The sequence below is a fragment of the Aotus nancymaae genome, unplaced genomic scaffold, assembly GCF_030222135.1.
Source record: "Aotus nancymaae isolate 86718 unplaced genomic scaffold, 86718_ANA_hifiasm-v0.15.2.pri h1tg000076l, whole genome shotgun sequence".
Lineage (NCBI taxonomy): Eukaryota > Metazoa > Chordata > Mammalia > Primates > Aotidae > Aotus > Aotus nancymaae.
The window spans coordinates 6,478,582-6,501,502 of NW_026988491.1; the positions used below are offsets into that span (position 1 = coordinate 6,478,582).

Consider the following 22,921-nt stretch of genomic DNA (forward strand, 5'->3'; position numbering starts at 1 on the left):
TCTCCTGCCTCAGCCTCCTGAGTAGCTGGGACTACAGGCACACGCCACCATGCCCAGCTAGTTTTTTGTATTTTTAGTAGAGACAGGGTTTCACCATGTTGACCAGGATGGTCTCGATCTCTTGACCTTGTGATCCACACTCCTCGGCCTCCCAAAGTGCTGGGATTACAAGCGTGTACCACCACGCCCGGCCTATTTTATTAATTTTTTTTAAGATGAGGTTTCACCATGTTGGTCAGGCTGGTCTTGAACTCCCGACCTCAGGTGATCCTCCCGCCTTGGCCTCCAAAGTGCTTGGATTACAGGCTTGAGCCACCATGCCCGGCCTCCTAGTAATATTTTAAATTTTGGGATGTTTCCAGTACTTTCCTTTTTTTTCATTGTGACAAGGTTTCACTCTTGTCCCTTAGGCTGAAGTGCAGTTGTGTGATGTCAGCTCACTGGAACCTCTGCCTCCCAGACTCGAGGAATTCTCCTCCTGCCTCAGCCTCCCGAGTAGCTGGGACTATAAGTGTAGGTCACTATGTCTGGCTAATTTTTGTGTTTTTAGTAGAAATGGGGTTTCACCATGTTGCCCAGACTGGTCTTGAACTCCTGAGCTCAAGCAATCTGCCTGCCTTGGCCTCCCAAAGTGCTAAGATGACAGGTGTGAGCCACTGTACCCAGCCTTTATTTATTTATTTTTAGCAATGCTGCAAAGATGTTGTAATCATTGTACAAATGTCTTAGAGCAGACATATAAAATCGTAAGATAAAATCCTAGAATTCTCCTTCTATATCCTAGAAACAGAGGGCATTTAATAAACGTTCACTGACTTGAATTGATTTCAGACCTAAGTGAAACCCTTTCTGTATTTGAGTTTACAATCATATCTGAAAATCAATGATTATCAGTCCTGAAGTCAGTATATTTGGTAAAAATACAAGCACAAACTAAAAAGAAATATGTATATGTTTTAAGACGGAGTCTCACTCTGTAGGTTAGGCTGAAGTACAGTGGTGTGATCTTGGCTAATTGCAACCTCCGCTTCCTGGATCTGAGTTCAAGCAATTCTTCTGCCTCAGCCTCCCAAGTAGCTGGGATTACAGACATACACCACCATGCCCAGCTAATTTTTGTATTTTTAGTAAAGATGGGGTTTTACCATGTTGGCCAGGCGGGTCTTGAACTCCTGACCTCGTGATCCACCCGCCTCAGCCTCCCAAAGTGCTGGGATTACAGGCGTGAGCCACTGCGCCTGGTCTTTTTTTCTTAAGACAGGGTCTCGCCGGGAGTGGTGGCTCACACCTGTAATCCCAGCATTTTGGGAGGCCAAGGCAGGCGGATCACGAGGTCAGGAGATCAAGATCATCCTAGCCAACATGGTGAAACCCCGTCTTTTTTTTTTTTTTTTGAGATGGAGTTTCGCTCTTGTTACCCAGGCTGGAGTGCAATGGCGCGATCTCGGCTCACCGCAACCTCCGCCTCCTGGGTTCAGGCAATTCTCCTGCCTCAGCCTCCTGAGTAGCTGGGATTACAGGCACGCACCACCGTGCCCAGCTAATTTTTTGTATTTTTAGTAGAGACGGGGTTTCACCATGTTGACCAGGATGGTCTCGATCTCTTGACCTCGTGATCCACCCGCCTCAGCCTTCCAAAGTGCTGGGATTACAGGCGTGAGCCACCGCACCCGGCGAAACCCCATCTCAAAAAAAAAAAAAAAAGAAAAGAAAAAAAAAACAGTCTTACTCTCTTGCCCATGCTGCAGTGCAGTGGCACAATCTTGGCTCAATGCAACCTCCACCTCCTGGGTTCAAGTGATTCTCCTGCCTCAGTCTCCCAAGTAGCTGGGATTACAGATGCATGTCACCATGCCTGGCTGATTTTGTATTTTTAGTAGAGAATGAGTTTCACGTTGGCCAGGCTGGTCTCGAACTCCTTACCTCTGGTGATTTGCCTGCCTTGGCCTCCCAAAGTGCTTGGATCACCGTGTGAGCCACTGTGCCAGGTTGAGACAACATTTTCTTTTCTTATATTTTTGGTTTTTTTTTTGAGACAGAGTTTCGCTCTTGTTGCCCAGGCTGGAGTGCAATGGCATGATCTTGGCTCACCGCAACCTCCGCCTCCCAGGTTCAAGCAATTCTCCTGCCTCAGCCTCCTGAGTTGCTGGAATTACAGGCATATACCACCACGCAAGGCTAATTTTTGTATTTTTAGTAGAGATGGGGTTTCTCTATGTTGGTTAGCCTGGTCTTGAACTCCAAAGTTCAGGTGATCCACCCACCTTGGCCTTCCAAAGTGCTGGGATTACAGGCATAAGCCACTGCACCTGGCCTATATTTTCTTTACGTAACCTAATACACTATTTCCTATCATATTACTGACCCTAATTCAAGTGCTGGAATTGAAAAATACCAATTCTAGCTATTTACAAGATCCAATATTGGTACAACTGCACAGAAACTCTAAGGTGAAAGGGCTGGAGATTCATATCAGTCATTTCAAATTCTTCCCTTTTATGTCCCAGCTATAAGTACCTACCTGTTTGCAGGAGGAGATTTATAATTCTTGTTGGTATATATCTCTTCTAAACTAAACTCTTTCTTCTTTAATCTGAAAAGAGAAAAAAATAGTAATTCTTCATGTTTTCTTTTTTTTCTTTTGAGATGGAGTCTCGCTCTGTCGCCCAGGTTGGAGTGCAATGGTGTGGTCTCGGCTCCCTGCAACCTCTGCCTCCCAGGTTCAAGCAATTCTCCTACCTCAGCCTCTCGAGTAGCTGGGATTACAGGTGCCCACCAACACGACAAGCTATTTTTTGTATTTTTAGTAGACGGGGTTTCACCATGTTGGTCAGGCTGATCTCAAACTCCTGACCTTGTGATCCGACCACCTTGACCTCCCAAAGTGCTCGGATTAGACGTGAGCCACCACACCTGGTGCGTGTTCTTTTTTTTCTTAGACAAGGTCTTGCTCTGTTGCCCAGGCTGAAGGGCAGTGACATGATCATAGCTCACTGCAGTCTTGAACTCCTAGACTCTAGTCATCCTCCAGCCTCAGCCTCCCAAGGAGCTGGAATTACAAGTGTATGCCATCATGCCAGGCTAGATTTAAAAAAAAATTTTTTTTGGTAGAGATGGGGTCTCTGTTGCCCAGGCTGGTCTCAAACTCAAGCAATCCACCCAACTCAGCCTTGCAAAGTGCTGGGATTACAGGTATGTGCTACTGTGCATAGCCTCATGCTCTCCTAAGAGGGAAGAGATTGATTTCCCAATGCTATCCTTTTCATTTGTTCCAACCTGTTGTAATATGTTTTAGATGTGTCTCCTGCAAACACTGTGTACTGGATATTCTTTTCCAGGGTACCAACCTTCAACTTTACGTAACTGAGTCCATTCATACTTAACTGGGAATGATAGATTTATATCTATTATCTTTCACAGATTTATATTTGTATCTATTTTATAGCTGTTGTTTGTGCCACCTTTGTGATGTTTCTTTTATTTTCATGAATTGACTGTTCTTTCTTTTCTATTATTTTATTTTATTTTTATTTTTTGAGATGGAGTCTCGCACTGATGCCCAGGCTATAGTGCAGTGGTGCAATCTCAGCTCACTGCAATCTCCACCTCCTGGGTTCAAGTAATTCTACCACCTCAGCGTCCCGAGTAGCTGGGACTACAGGCATGCACCACCACATCCAGACACTTTTTTTGTTATTTTTAGTAGAGATGAGGTTTCACCATGTTGGCCAGGATGGTCTCGATCTCCTGACCTCATGATTCGCCCACCTTGGCCTCCCAAAGTGCTGGGATTACAGGTGTGAGCCACCGCAATCGGCCTGTTGTTTCTTTTGTATCTCCCTCCACTGACTAGAAAACTATATACTCTATTCTTTTTTTTTCTTTTTTAGAGATGAAGTCTTTTTCTGTTGCCTAGGAGTTCGAGGCTGGGTACAGCCTGGGTGACAAAGACCCTGTCTCTCAAAAAAAAAAAAAAAAAAACCAATCCTTCGCACCTATCAATTATACAGTAACCTGAGTTACAGCTTACATAGTAAAAACAGGCCATATGCTTGCTTTTTTCCTTTCATTACCAACTTATAAAACAATGAATTGGTTCCCCAGTATCTTGCAAAGATGGCCAATGGTTTTTAATTTTTATAAGTGTCATTATGAACTACTGGGTTTATATTTGATATGTTTTAATCTATTGAACTTATTTCTTTTGAGGCTCAACTGGTCTCATCTGTGGCCAGAGGGAGTCTCTTCAAATTGATTCTTGAGAGCCAGGCATGGCGGCTCCCAACAGTCGTCTCAGCCACTTGGGAGGCTGAGGCAAGAGGATTGCTTGAGCCCTGGAGTTTGAGACCAGCCTGGGCAACAAAGAGAGACACTGTCTCTATAAAAAGTTAAAAAAAATAAGAAAACAACACAAAACAAAAACTGGCTCCTGAATCCCTTTGAAATGACCCTAGGAGTCTCTGAGAGCTCTGCTACTTTCTGGTATGACAAGATACATTCATTAGACCTGTAATTACTTTCCAAGGAGCCCAGGTTCACATACCGGAAAATTCATTCATTTAAAATGTACAATTCAGTGATTTTTAAAATATCCGCAAGGTTATTCATGATCACCACTATCTAATTTAGACCAATATGTTTTTGTAGAGATAGGGCCTTGCTCTGTCACCCAGGCTGGATTGCAGTGGCACAAATATGGTTCACTGTAGCCTCAAATTCCTGGGTTGGACTCGAGATCTTCCTGCCTCTGCCTCCCATGTGGCTGGGACCACAGGTGTGTGCCACCACAGCTGGCTTATTTTATTTATTTATTTATTTAATTTTTTGAGATGAAGTTTTGCTCTTGTTCCTAGACTGGAGTGTAATGGCGCAATCTCAGCTCACTGCAACCTTCATTGCCCGGGTTTAAGCAATTCCCCTGCCTCAGCCTCCCCAGTAGCTGGGATTACAGGTGCCTACCACCACGCCTGGCTAATTTTTAATTTTTTCTTTTTTGAGACTGAGTACCTTTGATTACAGGTGTGTGCCACGACCCCTCAGCTAATTTTTGTATTTTTAGTAAAGACGGGATTTCACCATGTTGGCCAGGCTTGTCTTACTCCTGACCTCAAATGATCAAACTACCTCAGCCTCCCAAAGTGCTGGGATTACAGGTGTGAGCCAATGTGCCAAGCCTCATGTTGTTATAATAATGCACAGGTTAGCACTATTGGGTTATTAAGAGTTTCCATAATCTGAAAATCCAGAATATGAAATGCTCCAAAATCTGAAACTTTCTGAGTGCCAACATGATGCTCAAAGGTCATGTTCAATGGGAATGCTCATTGGGGCATTGGGATTTTGGATTTTCAGATGAGGGATGCTGTAAGTATAATGCAAATATTCTAAAATCTGAAAAAATCTAAAGTCTGAAACATTTTGGGTCCCAAGAATTTGGATAAGAGATAGTCAACTTGTATTATTAAAATGAATGAATTATGACCTTAAGGCTTTTAGAAATCTACTTTACAATTTGCACTCCATAATTTATTTCTCAGTGATTTATATCATTTTAAAAGGATAAATTGCCGGGCGTGGTGGCTCATGCCTGTAATCCCAGCACTTTGGGAGGCCGAGGCGGGTGGATCACGAGGTCAAGAGATAGAGACCAACCTGGTCAACATGGTGAAACCCCATCTCTACTAAAAATACAAAAAAAATTAGCTGGGCACGGTGGCGCGTGCCTGTAATCCCAGCTACTTGGGAGGCTGAGGCAGGAGAATTGCCTGAACCCAGGAGGCAGAGGTTGCAGTGAGCCGAGATCACGCCATTGCACTCCAGCCTGGGTAACAAGAGTGAAACTCCGTCTCAAAAAAAATAAAAATAAAATAAAGGATAAATTAACATATTTACTTGAACTGGAAAACATAAGTCAGGAAGAATGATTTGCTTGATGGACCTAAATAATAAATTGCTTTAATCAATTAAATTATATGCCCAGGTTTTTTCATAAACTTAATGTACAAAAATCTGCAGCTTCAGGTTTGTTGTTATTGCTGTTTTTTTTGACAAAAGTACATTTGATTAAAAGCATTTTATCAAAAGACATCCTCGGTTTAGGCAAAATTTATTAAAAATCTTACTTTTCTCAACCTCCTTTCAGTATATGGGAAAGAATATCTGGCATTTGACATTTGCTGGATCTTTCTGGTGTTGGTTCCAGACACTGAGATAGTAACTGCCAACCAAGGCCTGGGTAACAGAACAGAACCTTTGTGACTGAGTGCTTTTCAATCTCTTGTTTTCATTACATATGATAGATCTCTGTGATTTTTTGGCATGTAACTTGAAAGAAGTAGAAAGAATTGAATGACTTTACTATACTAAAACTTTCCTCTCCTAGCTACTTATTTATGTAAACAAAGTTCTTCAGACATACAAATGCAAGAGATAATACAACTGATAAATAAATAAATCCTATTTCATTTGAGTAATAAATACTATTTGCTCTCCAATATCTGAAATATTTTTTTTTTAATTTTTTTAATGAGCTCAGGAATTCAAATGCCAAGCTCAAGGTTTGATTACAGGAGCAGGATGCTTCTTTTTTTTTTTTTTTTTGAGACGGAGTCTTTCTGTCGCCAGGCTGGAGTGCAGTGGCACAATCTCGGCTCATTGCAACCTCCGCCTCCTAGGTTCAAGCGATTCTTCCGCCTCAGCCTCCCGAGTAGCTGGGACCACAGGCACGTGCCACTATGCCCAGCTATTTTTTGTATTTTTAGTAGAGATGAGGTTTCACCATGTTGGCCAGGATGGTCTCGATCTCTTGACCTCGTGATCCACCTGCCTCGGCCTCCCAAAGTGCTGGGATTACAGGCGTAAGCCACCGCGCCCAGCCTGAAATATTTTTAAAATTTCTCTTGAAAAGACATACGATAGCTCAACAAAACATCCATAAGACAAAAATATAAAAAATTAACATAAAGATCACGGGAAAGAAGGGGAACATCAATCATGATCCTAACAAATGATTTTTTGTTTGTGTTGTGTGAAACACTATAATACTATATAGTATTATATGTATTTATAAATACATATATAATGTAATTATATACATATATAATGTAATTTATAAATACATATAATACTATATAGTATTATATAGGATAGTATATAGTATTATATGTATTCTCTCAATTAGACTGTATAGAAACTGTATAGAAATATAAGTGCTGGGAATTCTTATTCATATTTTACAGGGAAGTCCACTATTAGGATTCCATTTGCTGCTAAGAAATGGAGGAGCAAAATTGATCACAAGAAAATATAAGTCTGAAGATCATTTTTAAAAGAAACTAAACTCAGGACTTTTAGGTCCTTTTCCAGTTTAGTGCACAGAGTATTAGGAGCTTGGGCTCTAGGGCTAGGTAAATCCTGTGACAGACAGAAACCACATGTGCCAGGATCAATGCTATGGCCTAACACAGGTCCCTCCTAGTGACACTGGAGGGTGAACTAAGATTATGTATGCAATGTATTAAAATGTACTTGCATATAAATATCTAACGACATCACTAATTAAATCTTTAGGATAAATTCTTAGAAGATTAATAAATGGCTCAGACTGTAAAACCATTTAAAGGGTAATTATATTCCGACAAACAATTTTTGAAAAAAGTCAACCTAGCTTGTATCAGAGAAGGAGCTCACCTTTTGGGTCGAGGAAGGCCCATGGGGGTAAGATTAGGATCTGGCCTAGGAATAGTTTTCCGGATGCGAATCTGTGAGACTTTCTTTGGCCTCTTCTCTGGCTCAGCCTATTTTTAAGGATTAAGAAAAAAGATGGTCAAGTTGTAAGACATTTTATTTATTTATTTTTATTTATTTATATATTTTTTCAGACAAGGTCTTACTCTGTTGCCCAGGCTGTTGTGCAGTAGTGCAATTATAGCTCACTGCAGCCTTGAACTCCTGGACTCAAATGATCTTCCTGCCTTGGCCTCCCAAAGTGCTGGGGTTACAACAAGTAAAAGCCACCATACTTGGCAACTTCTATTTTTAAATGGAGTCTTGCTATATTGCCCACGCGGACCAGGAACTACTTGGCTCAAGTGATCCTTTTGCCTCAGCCTCTGTGGTAACTAGCACTATAGGCATATGCCATCACCTCTGGCATAGTGTAAGACATTTTAAATATATAAAGTCCCTTGTCTTGACACTTAAAGACATTGCTACCTCACTTCAGAGATGATTCTAGTAAGTAGTTTATCACAAAGCTCCCACTTATATTCCTGCTAGTTTTTAATTTTATTTTTATTTATTTATTTATTTTTGAGATGGAGTCTCACTCTGTCACCCAGGCTGGAGTCCAGTGGTGCAATCTCAGCTCACTGCAACCTCCGCCTGTCGGGTTCAAGCAATTCTCCTGCTTCAGCCTCCTGAGTACCTGGGACTACAGGCGTGTGCCACCACACCCAACTAATTTTTGTATTTTTAGTAGAGGTGGGGTTTCAACATGCTAGCCAGGCTGGTCTCAAACTCCTGATCCCAGGTGATCTGCCCGTCTTGGCCTCCTAAAGTGCTGGGATTACAGGCATGAGCCACTGTGCCTGGCCTTTTATTTATTTATTTTTTAGATGGAGTCTTGCTCTGTTGCCAGGCTGGAGTGCAGTGGTTTGATTTCAGCTCACTGCAACCTCCCCCTCCCAGGTTCAAGTGATTCTCCTGCCTCAGCCTCCTGAGTAGGTGGGACTACAGGAGCGTGCCACTACGCCCAGCTAATTTTTTTGTATTTTTAGTAGAGACAGGATTTCTCCATGTTGGCCAGGATGGTCTTGATCTCTTGACCTCGTGATTTGACCACCTCAGTCTCCCAAAGTGCTGGGAATACAGGCGTGAGCCACCATGCCTGGCCTTTTATTTATTTATTTATTTTATTTTTTGAGACAGAGTCTCACTCTGTCGCCCAGGCTAGAGTGCAATGGCACACTCTCGGCTTACCGCAACCTCCACCTCCCAGGTTCAAGCAATTCTCCTGCCTCAGCCTCCCAAGTAGCTGGGATTACAGGTATGCACCACCACGCCCGGCTAATTTTTATATTTTTAAGTAGAGACCAGGTTTCACCATGTTGGTTAGGTTGGTCTCGAACCCCTGACCTCATGATCCGCCTGCCTCAGCCTCCCAAAGTGCTAGGATTACAGGTGTGAGCCACTGCGCCTGGCTCTTATTTATTTTTTTTAAGATTAAGTGACTCACTCTGTCACTGAGGCTGGAATGCAGTGACATGATCTGGGCTCACTGCTTCGACCTCTGCCTCCCCAGTCAAGCAATTCTCCCTTCTCAGCCTCCCGAGTAGCTGGGACCACAGGTGTGTACCACCACAGGCAGCTAATTTTTATATTTTTTGTAGAGACAGGGTTTCACCATGTTGCCTAGGCTGCTCTTGAACTCCTGGACTCAAGCTATCCGCCCGCCTCAGCCTCCCAAAGTGATAAAATTACAAGTGTGAGCCACTATGCCTGGCCCCTGCTGTGTTTTAAGCAACTACTCCCTTCTTATCATCAAAACCAGAACTATACATTCAGTTCAGATATTGAGATTGTCAACGTGAAAGTCTGCAACTGTTAAAGACAACAGATGTTGTAAAATTAAACATCATCACTATCCACTCATCTTCTTTGAATGCACAAAGCAACTCTTTGGTCCAATTTTCTAAACACTGTTATATGCTGTTGCCAAGAAAAAAGTATCTGGAAAACAATGCAGATTAAAATATCCAGTGTGTCTTTTACTGGCCAAGAGAAAAACTCCTGGCTTAGTATTCTCCAGAACTCTGCTGACACTAAAAGTGGTTCGTGAAGATACTCAGGGTCCAGTCTGTAGCTATCACGTGATGTGAGTTAACAATGGCCACCTCCAATGCCACCGTCACTTGACCCCACCAGCACTTTACACTTACCTCTTTCTGTTCTGGAGGGCTGCTCTGTGGGCATGGGCATGCTGCTGTCACACCATCCAGCTCGTCCAACCCAGGAACTTGGAACTCAGAGGCTGAAAGCAGGAGCTTGCTGACAGCTGATTCTGCTACTAAGCAAGACTTTGGTACCAAGGCAGGGAATGGAGGCTCCAACCTAGTACCATGGAGAGAAAGAGAAGAAAGATATGAGAGGGGTTCCCTTTCTACCTCCAGGACATTCAACTAGGTCTAACATTTATGCCTCGAGACATTTTCTTTCTTTCTAGGAATAATATATCCAGTTAACCTTTCTAGTCACTTCCAGACATAGCCTGTGTCTACATTATGTAAAAAAAAAATTACGGCCGGGCGCGGTGGCTCACACTTGTAATCCGAGCACTTTGGGAGGTCAAGGCGGGCGGATCACAAGGTCAAGAGATCGAGACCATCCTGGCCAACAAAGTGAAACCCCGTTTCTACTAAAAAAGTACAAAAATTAGCTGCGTGTGGTGGCATGCACCTGTAGTCCCAGCTACTAGGGAGGCTGAGGCAGGAGAATTGCTTGAACCCAGGAGGTGGAGATTGCAGTGAGCCGAGATTGTGCCACTGCACTCCAGCCTGGTGCCTGGCGACAGAGCAAGACTCTGTCTCAAAAAAAAAAAATTACAAGAATGTGTAATCAATTTCATTGCTATGGAGTTTTATAAGAAAAAATGTAATAAGGAACATTTTTTGGGTGGGAAGATACCTTGTAAACTGCACAAATGAACAGTGATCAGGTGAGATCAATCCTGTCCAGGGATTGAAGTTGACTATAAAACATGAAATAACTTGAGAGGGGACTTCTGGTACAATAAGTTGGCTAGAGCTTTTCACTTTTTTAACAAATGATATTGATTACACATTCCTAGTTACTGGCTGTAACAGAACACATTTCAATCTCAGAGATGTTTATCTGAGAGACACAGATCAGGTTTATGAGAGGTCAGAGTCATGCCACAGGTGATCCACGCCACCTATGCATGCACTCTCTCTCTTGCACACACACGCACACACACACGCACACACTGAGCCCTCATGTGCTTACCTCGTCTGACTGCTGCTGGTGTTATATGTAGCTTCCATGCCTGGAAGAGGCACATATGGTAACATGGTGTGGCTAAAGTAAAGCAAAAGCACAAAAGCAACAGATAAGGGCAGTGGGATAATAGGAAAGGTTTTGATGTTATTGTCAGTATTAGCACATGATATTTAGCCCCAAGAAGACAAGAAATGTCAGTTACCCAGAAAGAGGAAAGTTTCCCAACCAGGAGAGTTACATTTATGAGCCCATCACTGGAATGGAGGCAGACTGACAGGAAGATTATTTTCTAACTTAAATGGAAAGAAGGCAGAGATAGAAATAAAGGACAGTGGCTGGGCAAGGTGGCTGATGCCTATAATCCTGGCACTTTGGGAGGCTGAGGTGGTCAGATCACTTAAGCCTAGGAGTTCGAGACGAGTTTGTGCAATACACTGAGACCTTGTCTCCACAAAAAAATACAAAAATTAGCCAGGGGTGATGGAGTGCACCTGTGGACCCAGCTACTCAGGAGGCGGAGGTGAGAAGACTGCTTGAGCCTGGAAAGTCAAGACTGAAGTAAGCCAAGACTGCACCACTGCACTTCAGCCTGAGTGACAGGGCAAGACCCTGTCTCTAAATAAAAATAAATAAAAATTTAAAGAATATATTATACCACTCAGTTGTGTACTGATTCTATTAAAACAAAATCTCTCAGTTTCTACAACCTTATAAAATATTAGAGAGAAAAGAATTTTTTTTTTTAAAGCCAAGTTACACATAAAACGTAACTATAAAGCCTGGGCATGGTGGCTCACGCCTATAATCCCAGCACTTTGGGAGGCTGAGGCAGGCAGATCACTTGAGGTCAGGAGTTTAAGACCAGCATGACCAACATGGCAAAACCCTGTCTTTACTAAAAGTATAAAAATTAGCTGGGCATGGTGGTGGGTGCCTTTAATCCTGGCTACTCAGGAGGCTGAGGCATGAGAATCACCTGAACCCGGAAGGCAGAGCTGAGATAGCACCACTACACTCCAGCCTGGGCGATGGAGCGAGACTGTCTCAAAAACTAAACAAGGCCGGGCGCGGTGGCTCAAGCCTGTAATCCCAGCACTTTGGGAGGCCGAAGCGGGTGGATCACAAGGTCAAGAGATCAAGACCATCCTGGTCAACATGGTGAAACCCGGTCTCTACTAAAAATACAAAAAATTAGCTGGGCATAGTGGCGCGTGCCTGTAATCCCAGCTACTCAGGAGGCTGAGGCAGGAGAATTGCCTGAACCCAGGAGGCGGAGGTTGCGGTGAGCCGAGATCGTGCCATTGCACTCCAGCCTGGGTAACAAGAGCGAAACTCCGTGTCAAAAAAAAAAACTAAACAAAACAAAACAACATAGCTATAGAGAAGAAAACTATTAAAAGTCAATTTCTTTATAATTAAACTCTTTTTTTTTTTTCTTTTTTGAGACGGAGTCTCATTTTTTCACCCAGGCTGGAGTGCAGTGGTGCAATCTTAGCTCACTGCAACCTCTGCCTCCTGGGTTCAAGGGATTCTCCTCCTCAGCCTCCTGAGTGGCTGGGACTACAGGCGTGTGCCACCACACCTGGCTAATTTTTGTATTTTTAGTAGAGATGGGGTTTCACCATGTTGCCCAAGATCTCAAACTCCTGACCTAAAATGATCTGCCCACATCGGCCTCCCAAAGTGCTGGGAGTACAGGCTTGAGCCACTGTGCCCAGCTTTAAACTCTTATTTTTCATAGAGATGAAATAGCAGTATTCACTACTTGTAGATACATTAGTAAGTGATGTTGGAGAGCTTTTTGTGCCTCTCGAATTAAAATCTGCATCAGTTTCTACTGAACTTAAACACACTACAGGTTTAATTAACCAGAGGTGTATGTGATGACCATACAACGCATCTCCTCTCTGAAGTAAAAGGAATTTTTTTAACAGCTAGGAAAGACACAAGTAATTCAGGGGTCCAGAATAGTTTTCAGTACCATATCAAGTTTTCCTAAGGAGTACTGGGGCAGGGTGGAATATTGGAAAAAAGTCAGCCAAATGAGGAACCAGAAGCCCTAGGTTCTAGTTACAGTTCAGCTGAACCCCCAACCAGCTGAGTAATGTGAAGTAGAATAAAAACCTTCATGTGCCTTGTGGAGTTTATAAATAGCTGAGTTTTTTTTTTTTTTTTTTTTTGAGACGGAGTTTTGGCTTTTGTTACCCAGGCTGGAGTGCAATGGCACGATCTCGGCTCACCGCAACCTCCGCCTCCTGGGTTCAGGCAATTCTCCTGCCTCAGCCTCCCGAGTAGCTGGGACTACAGGTGTGCGCCACCATGCCCAGCTAATTTTTTTATTTTTTCGTAGAGACGGGGTTTCACCTTATTGACCAGGATGGTCTCGATCTCTTGATCTCGTGATCTACCCGCCTCGGCCTCCCGAAGTGCTGGGATTATAGGCATGAGCCACTGCGCCCGGCCCCCGGGTCATTTTTTTTTTGAGACAGAGTCCTACACTGTTGCCCGGGCTGGAGTGTAATGGCGAGATCTCGGCTCACTGCAACCTCCACCTCCTGCGTTCAAGAGATTCTTCTGCCTCAGCCTCCCAAGTAGCTCAGATTACAGGACCCCACCACCACACCCAGCTAATTTTTTGTATTTTCAGTAGAGACGGGGTTTCACTATTTTGGCCAGGCTGGTCTTGAACTCCTGACCTTGTGATCCCCCCGCCTCGGCCTCCCAAACTGCTGGGATTACAGGCATGAGCCACTGAGTCTGGCTAATTTTTTTTAGTAGCGATGGGGCTTCATCATGTTAGCCAGGTTGGTCTCCATCTCTTGACCTTGTGATCCACCCACCTCGGTCTCCCAAAGTGCTGGGATTACAGGCATGTGCCACTGTGCCTGGCCTGTTTTTTTTTTTTTTTTTTTGGAGACAGAATGGCCCTCTGTTGCCCAGGCTGGAGTGCAATGGCACAATCTCAGCTCACTAACCTCTGCCTACCGGGTTTAAGGGATCCCCCTGCCTCAGCCTCTGAGTAGCTGGAATTACAGGCACACACCACCACACCCAGCTAAATTTTTTATATTTGTTGTACAGACAGGGTTTCACCACATTGGCCAGGCCTGCCACGGCCTCCCAAAGTGCTGGGATTACAGACACAAGCCACTGTGCCTGGCCTCAACCAGCACACTTTTTAATGACACACAATGATTCTACATTAGAGACATATGAACAAGACTCTCCTAAGCTATTTGGAATATTAAGGCTCTTTTACTCTAATTTTTCAACTATAGCAATGGTAAAAGCAAATTAAAAAATAATTTCTGTTTATCTAAAGACTTACAAAGAGGTCAGGCATGGTGGTTCACACCTGTAATCCCAGTACTTTAGGAGGCCAAGGAGGTAGATCACCTGAGGTCAGGAGCTCAAGACCAGCCTGGCCAACTTGGTGAAACGCTGTCTCTACTAAAAATACAAAAAAAATAGCCAGTTGTGGTGGTGGGTCCCTGTAATCCCAGCTATTTGGGAGGCTGAGGCAGGAGAATCGCTTGAACCTGGGAGGCGGAGGTTGCAGTGAGCCGAGATTGCGCCACTGCACTTCAGCCTGGGCACTGGAGCGAGACTCTGTCTTAAAAAAAAAAAAAAAAAAGAATTATAAGCTTTATCAGAAAAAAAAAAGAATTACAAAAAGAAGGACTTATTTATCACATCTATAGCAGCTCTTTAGAGATTCTTAAGATGAGTAGTTCTCAAATTCTTTTTCTTCTCTTATTTTCAATTGGAAGTTACAATGATATTGATGAAAATATTTCCAATTATTCTCAATGGTCAAAGCACAAGAACTCCTTCCCAGTTCACTTTAAGTTCATAAATCCTAAGACTGAAGTAGGTAAATGCCAATTTTTGAAGCCTCTATGTTGCCAAAAGAAAGGCAGGTGACAGATTTGGTGATAACTATGTAATTTATTCATTAACTAAAATATATTTATTCTGTGTTGTCTACGTATCAAACACTGAGATAGGTGCTGGCTGTTTAATGCTTTGTGAAAGAGATAATGTTACAAGTGAGTATCTGTTATTATTTATAGTCTTTCACTTGTAATGGGTGCTTGTTTTCTGCAAGGTGGAGGCAAGAGGAAAAAAGAAGATTCACCTGGGAACGGTGGCTCATGACTGTAATCCCAGCATTTTGGGAGGCTGAGGCTGGAGGATCACCTGAAGTCAGGAGTTTGAGATCAGCCCGGCCAACATGGTGAAACCCCATCTCTACTAAAATATAAAAATTAGCTAGGGTGATGGCGGGTGCCTGTAATCCCAGCTACTAAGGAGACTGAGGCAGGAGAATCGCTTGAACCTGGAAGGTGGAGGTTGCAGTGAGCCGAGATTGCGCCACTGAATTCCAGCTTGGGTGACAAGAGTGAGACTGTCTCAAAAAAAAAAAAACACAAAAAACAAAAAAAGAAGATTCAACTTACTTGATGGCTTCAAGAATGAAATGGACAGAAAAAAGAATGGTGTGGGCTGCGTGTGGTGGCTCACGCCTATAATCCCAGCACTTTGAGAAGCTGACGCAGGCAGATCACAAGGTCAGGAGACTGAGACCATCCCGGCCAACAGTACAACCCCGTCTCTACTAAAAATACAAAAATTAGCTGGGTGTGGTAGCAGGCACCTGCAATCCCAGCTACTTGGGAGGCTGAAGCAGGAGAATCATTCGTTTGAACCCAGGAGGCGGAGGTTGCAGTGAGCTGAGATCGTGCCACTGCACTCCAGCTGGTGACAGTGCTAGACTCCGCCTCAAAAAAAAAAAGATTTGGCAAGGTAAATAGAAAGTGCAAACCCAAGGGGACTCCAAATAGCTTTGCATTTCCCACAGTGCCCTTCTCTCTCCAGTGACAGGAAGCAAACATGGGACATTTGCAAATAATAGGGGACAGATTTTACCTGCTTGTGGTGCCCAGACTTGATTGCCGCTTGCTGTGAGTGGAATGAAGAGAAGAGATTTCGAAGGAGCATGCAGAAGGCCCATGGTGGCTCCAAATGGACAGCACTCTGCCCACCGAGTAGGGCAGAGAACAGAAGACCTTGTCTGCTATGGAGGATGGAGACCGCAACCCTTTCAAGCCCTGTGTAAACTGGGTCATGAAGAGCCTCTGCACCGTAGGCATGTGGCTGGAGAAGTTCCGTTTTTTTGTCCAGATTCGGTAACATCCCGGGGAACAAAGTGCTAGAAGTGTGTGAAGGCCAAGGACAGAGCAGTTGGCTCTGGTCTGGACTATGGCGGTGCCTCCATAGTCTTGGAGAGGAGCTGGAGGCTGAAGAGGAGCCTGAGTGTGGGTCTGACTATGGAGGCCAGTGTCTTCCCTGAATGTGGCCATCCCAGGGCAACCGTGGGACAAGAAGAAAGAAAAGGTCCACTTGGGAGGTTGAGACGGGCACTGGCGGGCCTCTCCTAAGGCAAGCCTTGCCGGAGCACAGTGCTCAGGAAAAGTCCTTGAGGACTCAGTCGTGCAATCTGAGCTGGATGATTTCACATGAAAGGATACTGGGAAGATTTCAGAACCAAACAGCAGTGATGGCATCTTGCTCAAATCTGTGAAGCTCATCTTGATGGATTCGAGAGAATAAAGTGCCATGGGCTTACTGTTAGGCCTCTTATCCCATCCACTAGCTGCCAAATATGGATTCAGCTGTGCTGTGTTGTATGAAAATCCGTCCAGGAGCCTTTTGTATCTGAGGCGCTTATAGCTTTTAGCCATTGGGAGAAGTTCAGAGGAACACCGCTGGTATCTTACTTTCTGAGTCTTCATGGCTGGGGCCAGTTTGGAGGCAAGGACGGACAGCTTGTCTAGTAAGGCTGATTCTTTGGTAGGCTTCCTAAAATTCGGGCTCCTCAAGGGATGGCATGGTATAGTCGTCTGCTTTGGTATGTGGCTAATCAAGCTCTTGGTAGGTGCTGTTTCAGGTTCTAATCGTGTAGGTGCAGACACAGTACACAAACTGAGAAGTCTGTGTGCTTTTGTTGGGATGGGATCGGAGGAACTCTTTAAAAAGGCAGAACTTCTGATTTTACCTATTTTTCTCCCCACACTGTTTTGCTCCTGACTGGAAACTTTCTTACAAGTTCGATGGGGCTGCTTCTTTAAAGGAAGCATTTCTTTCTTTGCAAAGGCACCACGTATTTGATCACACCCAGCAGAGGAGGGGTCTTGTGCTTTCTGAGGGGCACCAAGAAGGCAAGAACCTGTGCAAGACTCAATGTCCTTCTTAAATGGATGATGTAAGCTTTTCTCCTTCTGGTCTTCTAACTTCTGAGTCCGTGCCACAATGCTGTTCTTGGCCAGTTGTGCTAGGGTGATTTCATTCATCATGGTGGACTCATCTTTGTCAACCTTAGGTTGGTTCTTATTTTGTGCATCATCTAACAATAGACTAGATGACATGTATTCTTCTGATATCATATGTGCTTCCTTTTGATGTATATATTTCTCTTCTTTCTGCAACATGTAGTCCAAAACCTCAGGGCTCTGCTGTTTTTCACCGTGACTAAGCATCTTCTGGCATTTAATGTGGGTCTGAGAGATGTTCACATGATCGCCACCACCAGCTTCTCTGGTAACTATCTCCTCAGATTGCTCCCCAACAGTTAAGTCACCCGGTGGTCCCCTTTGATGCTCTTGAGTTTCTTCTCTTTTCACTTTAGTTTCTGTTTTCACTGTCAAAGGCAAATATCTGTCAGAGGAATTCCCGTGAGAGTGACAAGCTTTGCAAGCATTTTTTTCCACACAGGTACATATGCTGTCTCCGTCACTAGAATTACTCCTATCTCTTGATACTCCTTCCTTCATCTCAGGAAGGACTGTGCAGTCCTTTACATTTTCACAAAGCATTTCACCATCTTTTGGTTTAAAAAGATTTTTCAGGTCAGTTTCTTCACTGTTATTATTAGTTTCTGAATTTTCTTGAGAAGGCATTATTTCAATGGATTTCAGGATTCCTAGGGAACCAGAGCTCTCATCATGGCAAGACATTAACTCTTTTGAGGAAATTCCAAAGGTACTTTCTTTGCCAAACTCAGAGCTTATTTCTAGTTTTGATCCTTCAGTCATTTCTTGTGTTTCTCCGAGAGATGTTTCTTTATCTTGCTGTCCATAATGGATATGATTTAAAGACACATTTATTCTGTCCAATATTCTTATATTTGGTTCATGATCTGCAACAGACTCCATCTCATGGGCACAAGAGTCTGGACACTTTTCCATTTCACAGTCTTTTAAAGATCTGCATATGTTTTCTTCATATGATTTTTTTAGTTCAAGAAAGCCCACTATAGAAGCAGCAGCATCTGAGAAATCGGAGTCCTGGCCAATTGTTCCTATATGGGCAGCAACCAGTTCTCTTTGATACAAGGTACTCCTTGAGTCCTCTTGGAATGCCAGTCTCTCTTGCCTTGCACAATCCAGTGGATTAGATGCTTTAACATCCAGCACACCTTCTGTAGGCTTATTACTACAGTCTGTGTAGACGATATTTACCATACCTTCTGTGGACTCACCACAACCAGAAATCTTGACAAAGTCTCCTTTCAAATTGCCTTTTTTTGGACTACCACAAGGTAGTGAGTTATTACTGCCTGAGCTGACCAGCAGATCTTTTTGGTTGTGGCATACCTCTCCCTGAAGCTTGGTGACAGTCTCTCTCTGGTCACTACCTAGTGTCTCCTTAGTTGACTGACCTTCACTTCTGCATTCATCTGGTCTGTTTTGGTTACTCTGAGAGTCGAGGACTTCATCTGCCTTATGATCGACCTGATTGAGTGTTTCAACTGCTTTTACGTTTTTAAAACTGGAGAACATAACAGGAGGAGATTGGTCCAACATTTTTTCAGGACTTGGAATGTTTACAGTCTGGTTTAGTTCTTGTATAGCATGATGAGAGATGTTATACTTACAAAATACGGTTTCTTTGGATATATCCTGCTCCTTTCCTTCCAGCCCTTCCTCACTGGGTTTGATAGTACTTGAGGTGTGAATGGTTTTGTTTGAAATTCCACTATTTAACAAGTCTGCTGTCATTTTGTTTCTGATCTTATCTCCTGGAAGTCTGCCATTAGTTTCTTTCCCATCAAGTTCCCTTTCCTCTGATGTATAACTCACTTTACAGCTGCTTTTTTCCACAGAGTTTCCTGCTCCTTGGCAGTGGTGATGACTGTGCTGAAATGCATTTTTATATTTTGTTATCAAAGAGTTATCAACTTGCAGGTTGATTTTGCTGGACTTGAAAGCAGCACAAGCAGAACACATGTTTTCTTCAGATACATGTTTTCTTATACAATGACAGCTAGAGATATCCTGAGATTGAACACTGTGACATTCTATGACAGAGACCACTTGAGGAAAGCCAGCTGCTTCTCTCTTATTTGAAAGAAGTCTGGAATGTAGAGCTTTTGTTCCTGAATCAGCCATTTCTTTTTTTCTCTCTAGGCTTACTGGTTTGATGTTTAAGGTGGGACTGTTTGAAGAGGCACCACAGGTTTTATTACCTGGTGAAGAGATGTCTTTCACTTTTGTCTGAAAGGGAACAGTTTGTGTATCAGCAGTGACATCTGCTCCACCCTCTAATGGAGGATGATGGTTCTGTTGGGCATCTTTGCCTGTTTTTAAAGGCATCTCTTTGTTTAAATGCATTACAGAGTCAGTTGGCAACTTTGCATGGTCTTGGGAATTAAGGGACACTTGTTGATTTAAAACACATTCACTTTCTACTTTGTTTACAACCAGTTCATTGGTACAAGAAAGTTCATTCATCTCACAGGCTATGCTCTGTTCATCTAAAAGTGGAATATCATCATGTGAGGTCTGTGTAACTTTTTCTGATTCAGGTCTGTAATCAAATTCTGGGGATGGTGGTAACAGAGCAGTACCTTTCTTGGGTTTTAATACCTCACTTATAGGACTTATCTGATCCTCTGGCATTAAACTCATAATGGATTTTCTTTCAAACAGAAAATCATTACATGATGCTTCATTTAACTGGGTGTTGCTTTCCAGATTTCTCTGGATGGTGACCAAGGAGTTACAGTTTTTAGTGTAAAAAGATTTACTTAATAAATTGGGCTCTATAGGGGTTGTCTGTTCTGACTCCTCAATCTGCATCAAGGAGGAAAAACTGCTTTCTTCAGAGTATCTATCTGGATGGCTCATATTCGTAAAAGATTCTTTATGGTCCTCAGGGTATGTTAAGTTACCTTGAACATGTAAAGTAATTTTCAAATCATTCTTATTTAACATTACTTCTGTGCCTTCAGTAAAAGAATTGGGCATTAAAGAACTACAGCTCCCTGTATGGAGACTGTCTCGAATGCAACAGTTATTGTGGATATTTTCTTTTGAGGAAACAACAGGCTCTTTTTCACCAGATCGACCACTAATTTCCTTTTCTGGTTGCCTGGCATTAATAAGAAAAGGTCCACCTCTTTCACTCCTGGGAATCAAAAGCTGTTCTTTATTTTTTTCTCTAGAAGGCAAGTTCTTCCTTTGAGCATCTCCCCCATAAAAATAAGCATAGTCTGTCTTTTCAGCAGATCTCTTTAGCAAACCACCACCTTCAAAACCACTGTTTTCTAAGGATACTGTTCTGGATTCGGGACCAGATAAGACCGATGTGAAACATGAAACTTCACAGTTTTCCTTCAAGGGGCTTGTGGCTGTGGGACTATCACATGTAGAACTGGGTTGTTCATTACGGTGGCCATGAATTTGTTGGTGATTGTCATCTGCCTCACAGACAAGGTTCAGTTTATACAACTCTTCCTTCCTATTGTCTACATTAGAAATGGCACTGTTTCCTGGTAATGACAACCAAGGACAACTTTTTAATTCTTCACATTCTTCTTCTTTAGGAGTTGCTTCTGTTAATCCATGGTCCACAAAGGTTAAAGGTTCTAGGGTAACTAATGTGCTGGTTTCTGAAACCTCATCACTGGTCATGATTTTGTCTACCTCTGGGAATTCGCTGCATCCAGCTGAGAGATCGTCCAGCTGAGAGATCACATTGCCATTTTTGTGTCCTTCATTATTATCCATCTTAGTCCCACTGGTCTTCATACCTTGTACTTCGGAAGATTTTAGCAGAGTTTCAGCTGTAATCTGTACACTTCCTTCTGCGTAAGAGAATTAAATCCAAATCAATATGCAGTAATAAAAAATCATTCCTTCATGCATTTTATTATGCTATGTTATCAAGGGCAACAAGAAGACCCAACTCAAAAAGAATTGAAAAGTTAGCATGTTATACCATTGATTTTGTTCTCTGAAAATATGACAGAGGGCCAAAAGTGTATCTGGCAGAAACAGGTAATTTTCTTGCTTTTTTTTTTGGAGACAGAGTGTTACTCTGTCACCAGGCAGGAGTGCAGTGGTGCAATCTCGGCTCACTGCAACCTCCGCTTCCTGGGTTCAAATGATTCCCCTGCCTCAGCCTCCCAAGTAGCTGAGACTACAGGCGTGCACCACCAGGCCCAGCTCAATTTTGGTATTTTAGTAGAGATGGGGTTTCACCATGTTGGCCAGAATGGTCTTGATCTCCTGACTTTGTGATCTGCCCACCTTGGCCTCCCAAAGTGCTGGGATTACAGGCGTGAGCCACTGCGCCCGGTGAAAGAGGTAATTTTCAACAAATGCCTCTTGCTGAAAGTTACACAGTGTTCACAGATCAATGCTGGACAACTGAATAAAACATAGAAACACGTTCCTAGGTTGTATTCTCATTCAATCTTAAGAAGCTTTTATTTTTCAGTCTTAAGAAGCTTTTATTTTGGGACAGGCTCAGTGGCTCACGCCTGTAATACCAGCACTTTGGGAGGTTGAGGCAGGTGGATCACGAGCTCAGGAGTTTGAGAACAGCCTGACCAACATGGTGAAACCCCATCTCTACTAAAAACACAAAAATTAGATGGATGTGGTAGGCATGCACCTGTAATAACAGTTATTCAGCAGGTTGAGGCAGAAGAATCATGTGAACCTAAGAGACGGATATTGCAGTCAGCTGAGATCGTGCCACTGTGCTCCAGCCTGGTCGACAGAGTGAGACTCTGCCTCAGAGGAAAAAAAAAAAAGGCTTTAAAAACATTAATAAAGCAGACTCACAATAATAGCTTACTTTACTAGACGACCATTCTATCATCACTGAAATTAGATGTCATAGATAAACTTAGTCTTTGGAAAAACCAACTATACATAAAACATTTATTTTTTTCAGACAGAGTCTTGTTGTGTTGCCCATGCTGGAGTACAGTAATGTGCTCTTGGCTCACTGAAACCTCTGCCTCCTGGGCCCAAACGATTCTTCTGTCTCAGCCTCCCGAGTAGCTGGGATTATAGGTGCCCGCAACCACACTCAGCTAATTTTTTTTATTGACGGAGTCTCGCTCTTGCCGCCTAGGCTTGAGTACAGTGGGATGATTTTGGCTCACTGCAACCTCCGCCTCCTGGGTTCAAGCAATTCTTCTGCCTCAGCCTCCCGAGTAGCTGGGATTATACAGGCGCCCACCACCATGCCTGGCTAATTTTTGTATTTTTAGTAGAGATGGGATTTTGCCATGTTGGCCAGGCTGGTCTCAAACTCCTGACCTCAGGTGATCCACCCACTTCAGCCCAAAGTGCTGAGATTACAGGTGTGAGCTACCGCACCCAGCCATTTTTTTGTATTTTTACTAGAGACGGGGTTTCACCATATTAGCCAGGCTGGTCTAAAATTCCAACCTCAGAAGATCTATTAGTTCTGTCCCTCTAAGAGAACCCTGATTATACACATGAACATGTGTATATGTACCCGATACATGTATATGTGTATATATATACACACACACATATATATAACAGGATACCTGTATTAAACAGAAAAAGCAAAATGCAAATCT

The 22,921-nt window shown here is 43.1% G+C and overlaps 1 protein-coding gene across 3 annotated transcripts in view; it reads right to left on the reverse strand.

Annotated features, from left to right (window-relative positions):
- Positions 1 to 22,921, reverse strand: part of PRR14L (proline rich 14 like) — a 63,415-nt gene that overhangs the window by 7,376 nt on the left and 33,118 nt on the right. Inside the window, exons 4-8 of one of the 3 annotated variants that reach the window (XM_021665670.2) lie at positions 15,946 to 21,163; positions 11,023 to 11,094; positions 9,939 to 10,110; positions 7,690 to 7,796; positions 2,522 to 2,593 (exon numbers count right to left, since the gene is read on the reverse strand). In XM_021665670.2, coding sequence (XP_021521345.2) covers positions 2,522 to 2,593; positions 7,690 to 7,796; positions 9,939 to 10,110; positions 11,023 to 11,094; positions 15,946 to 21,163 — 5,641 coding nt within the window. Of the gene's footprint in view, positions 1 to 2,521; positions 2,594 to 7,689; positions 7,797 to 9,938; positions 10,111 to 11,022; positions 11,095 to 15,945; positions 21,164 to 22,921 lie in introns of those variants that run through there. The other 2 variants (XM_064367914.1, XM_021665671.2) reach the window with 2 other exon arrangements.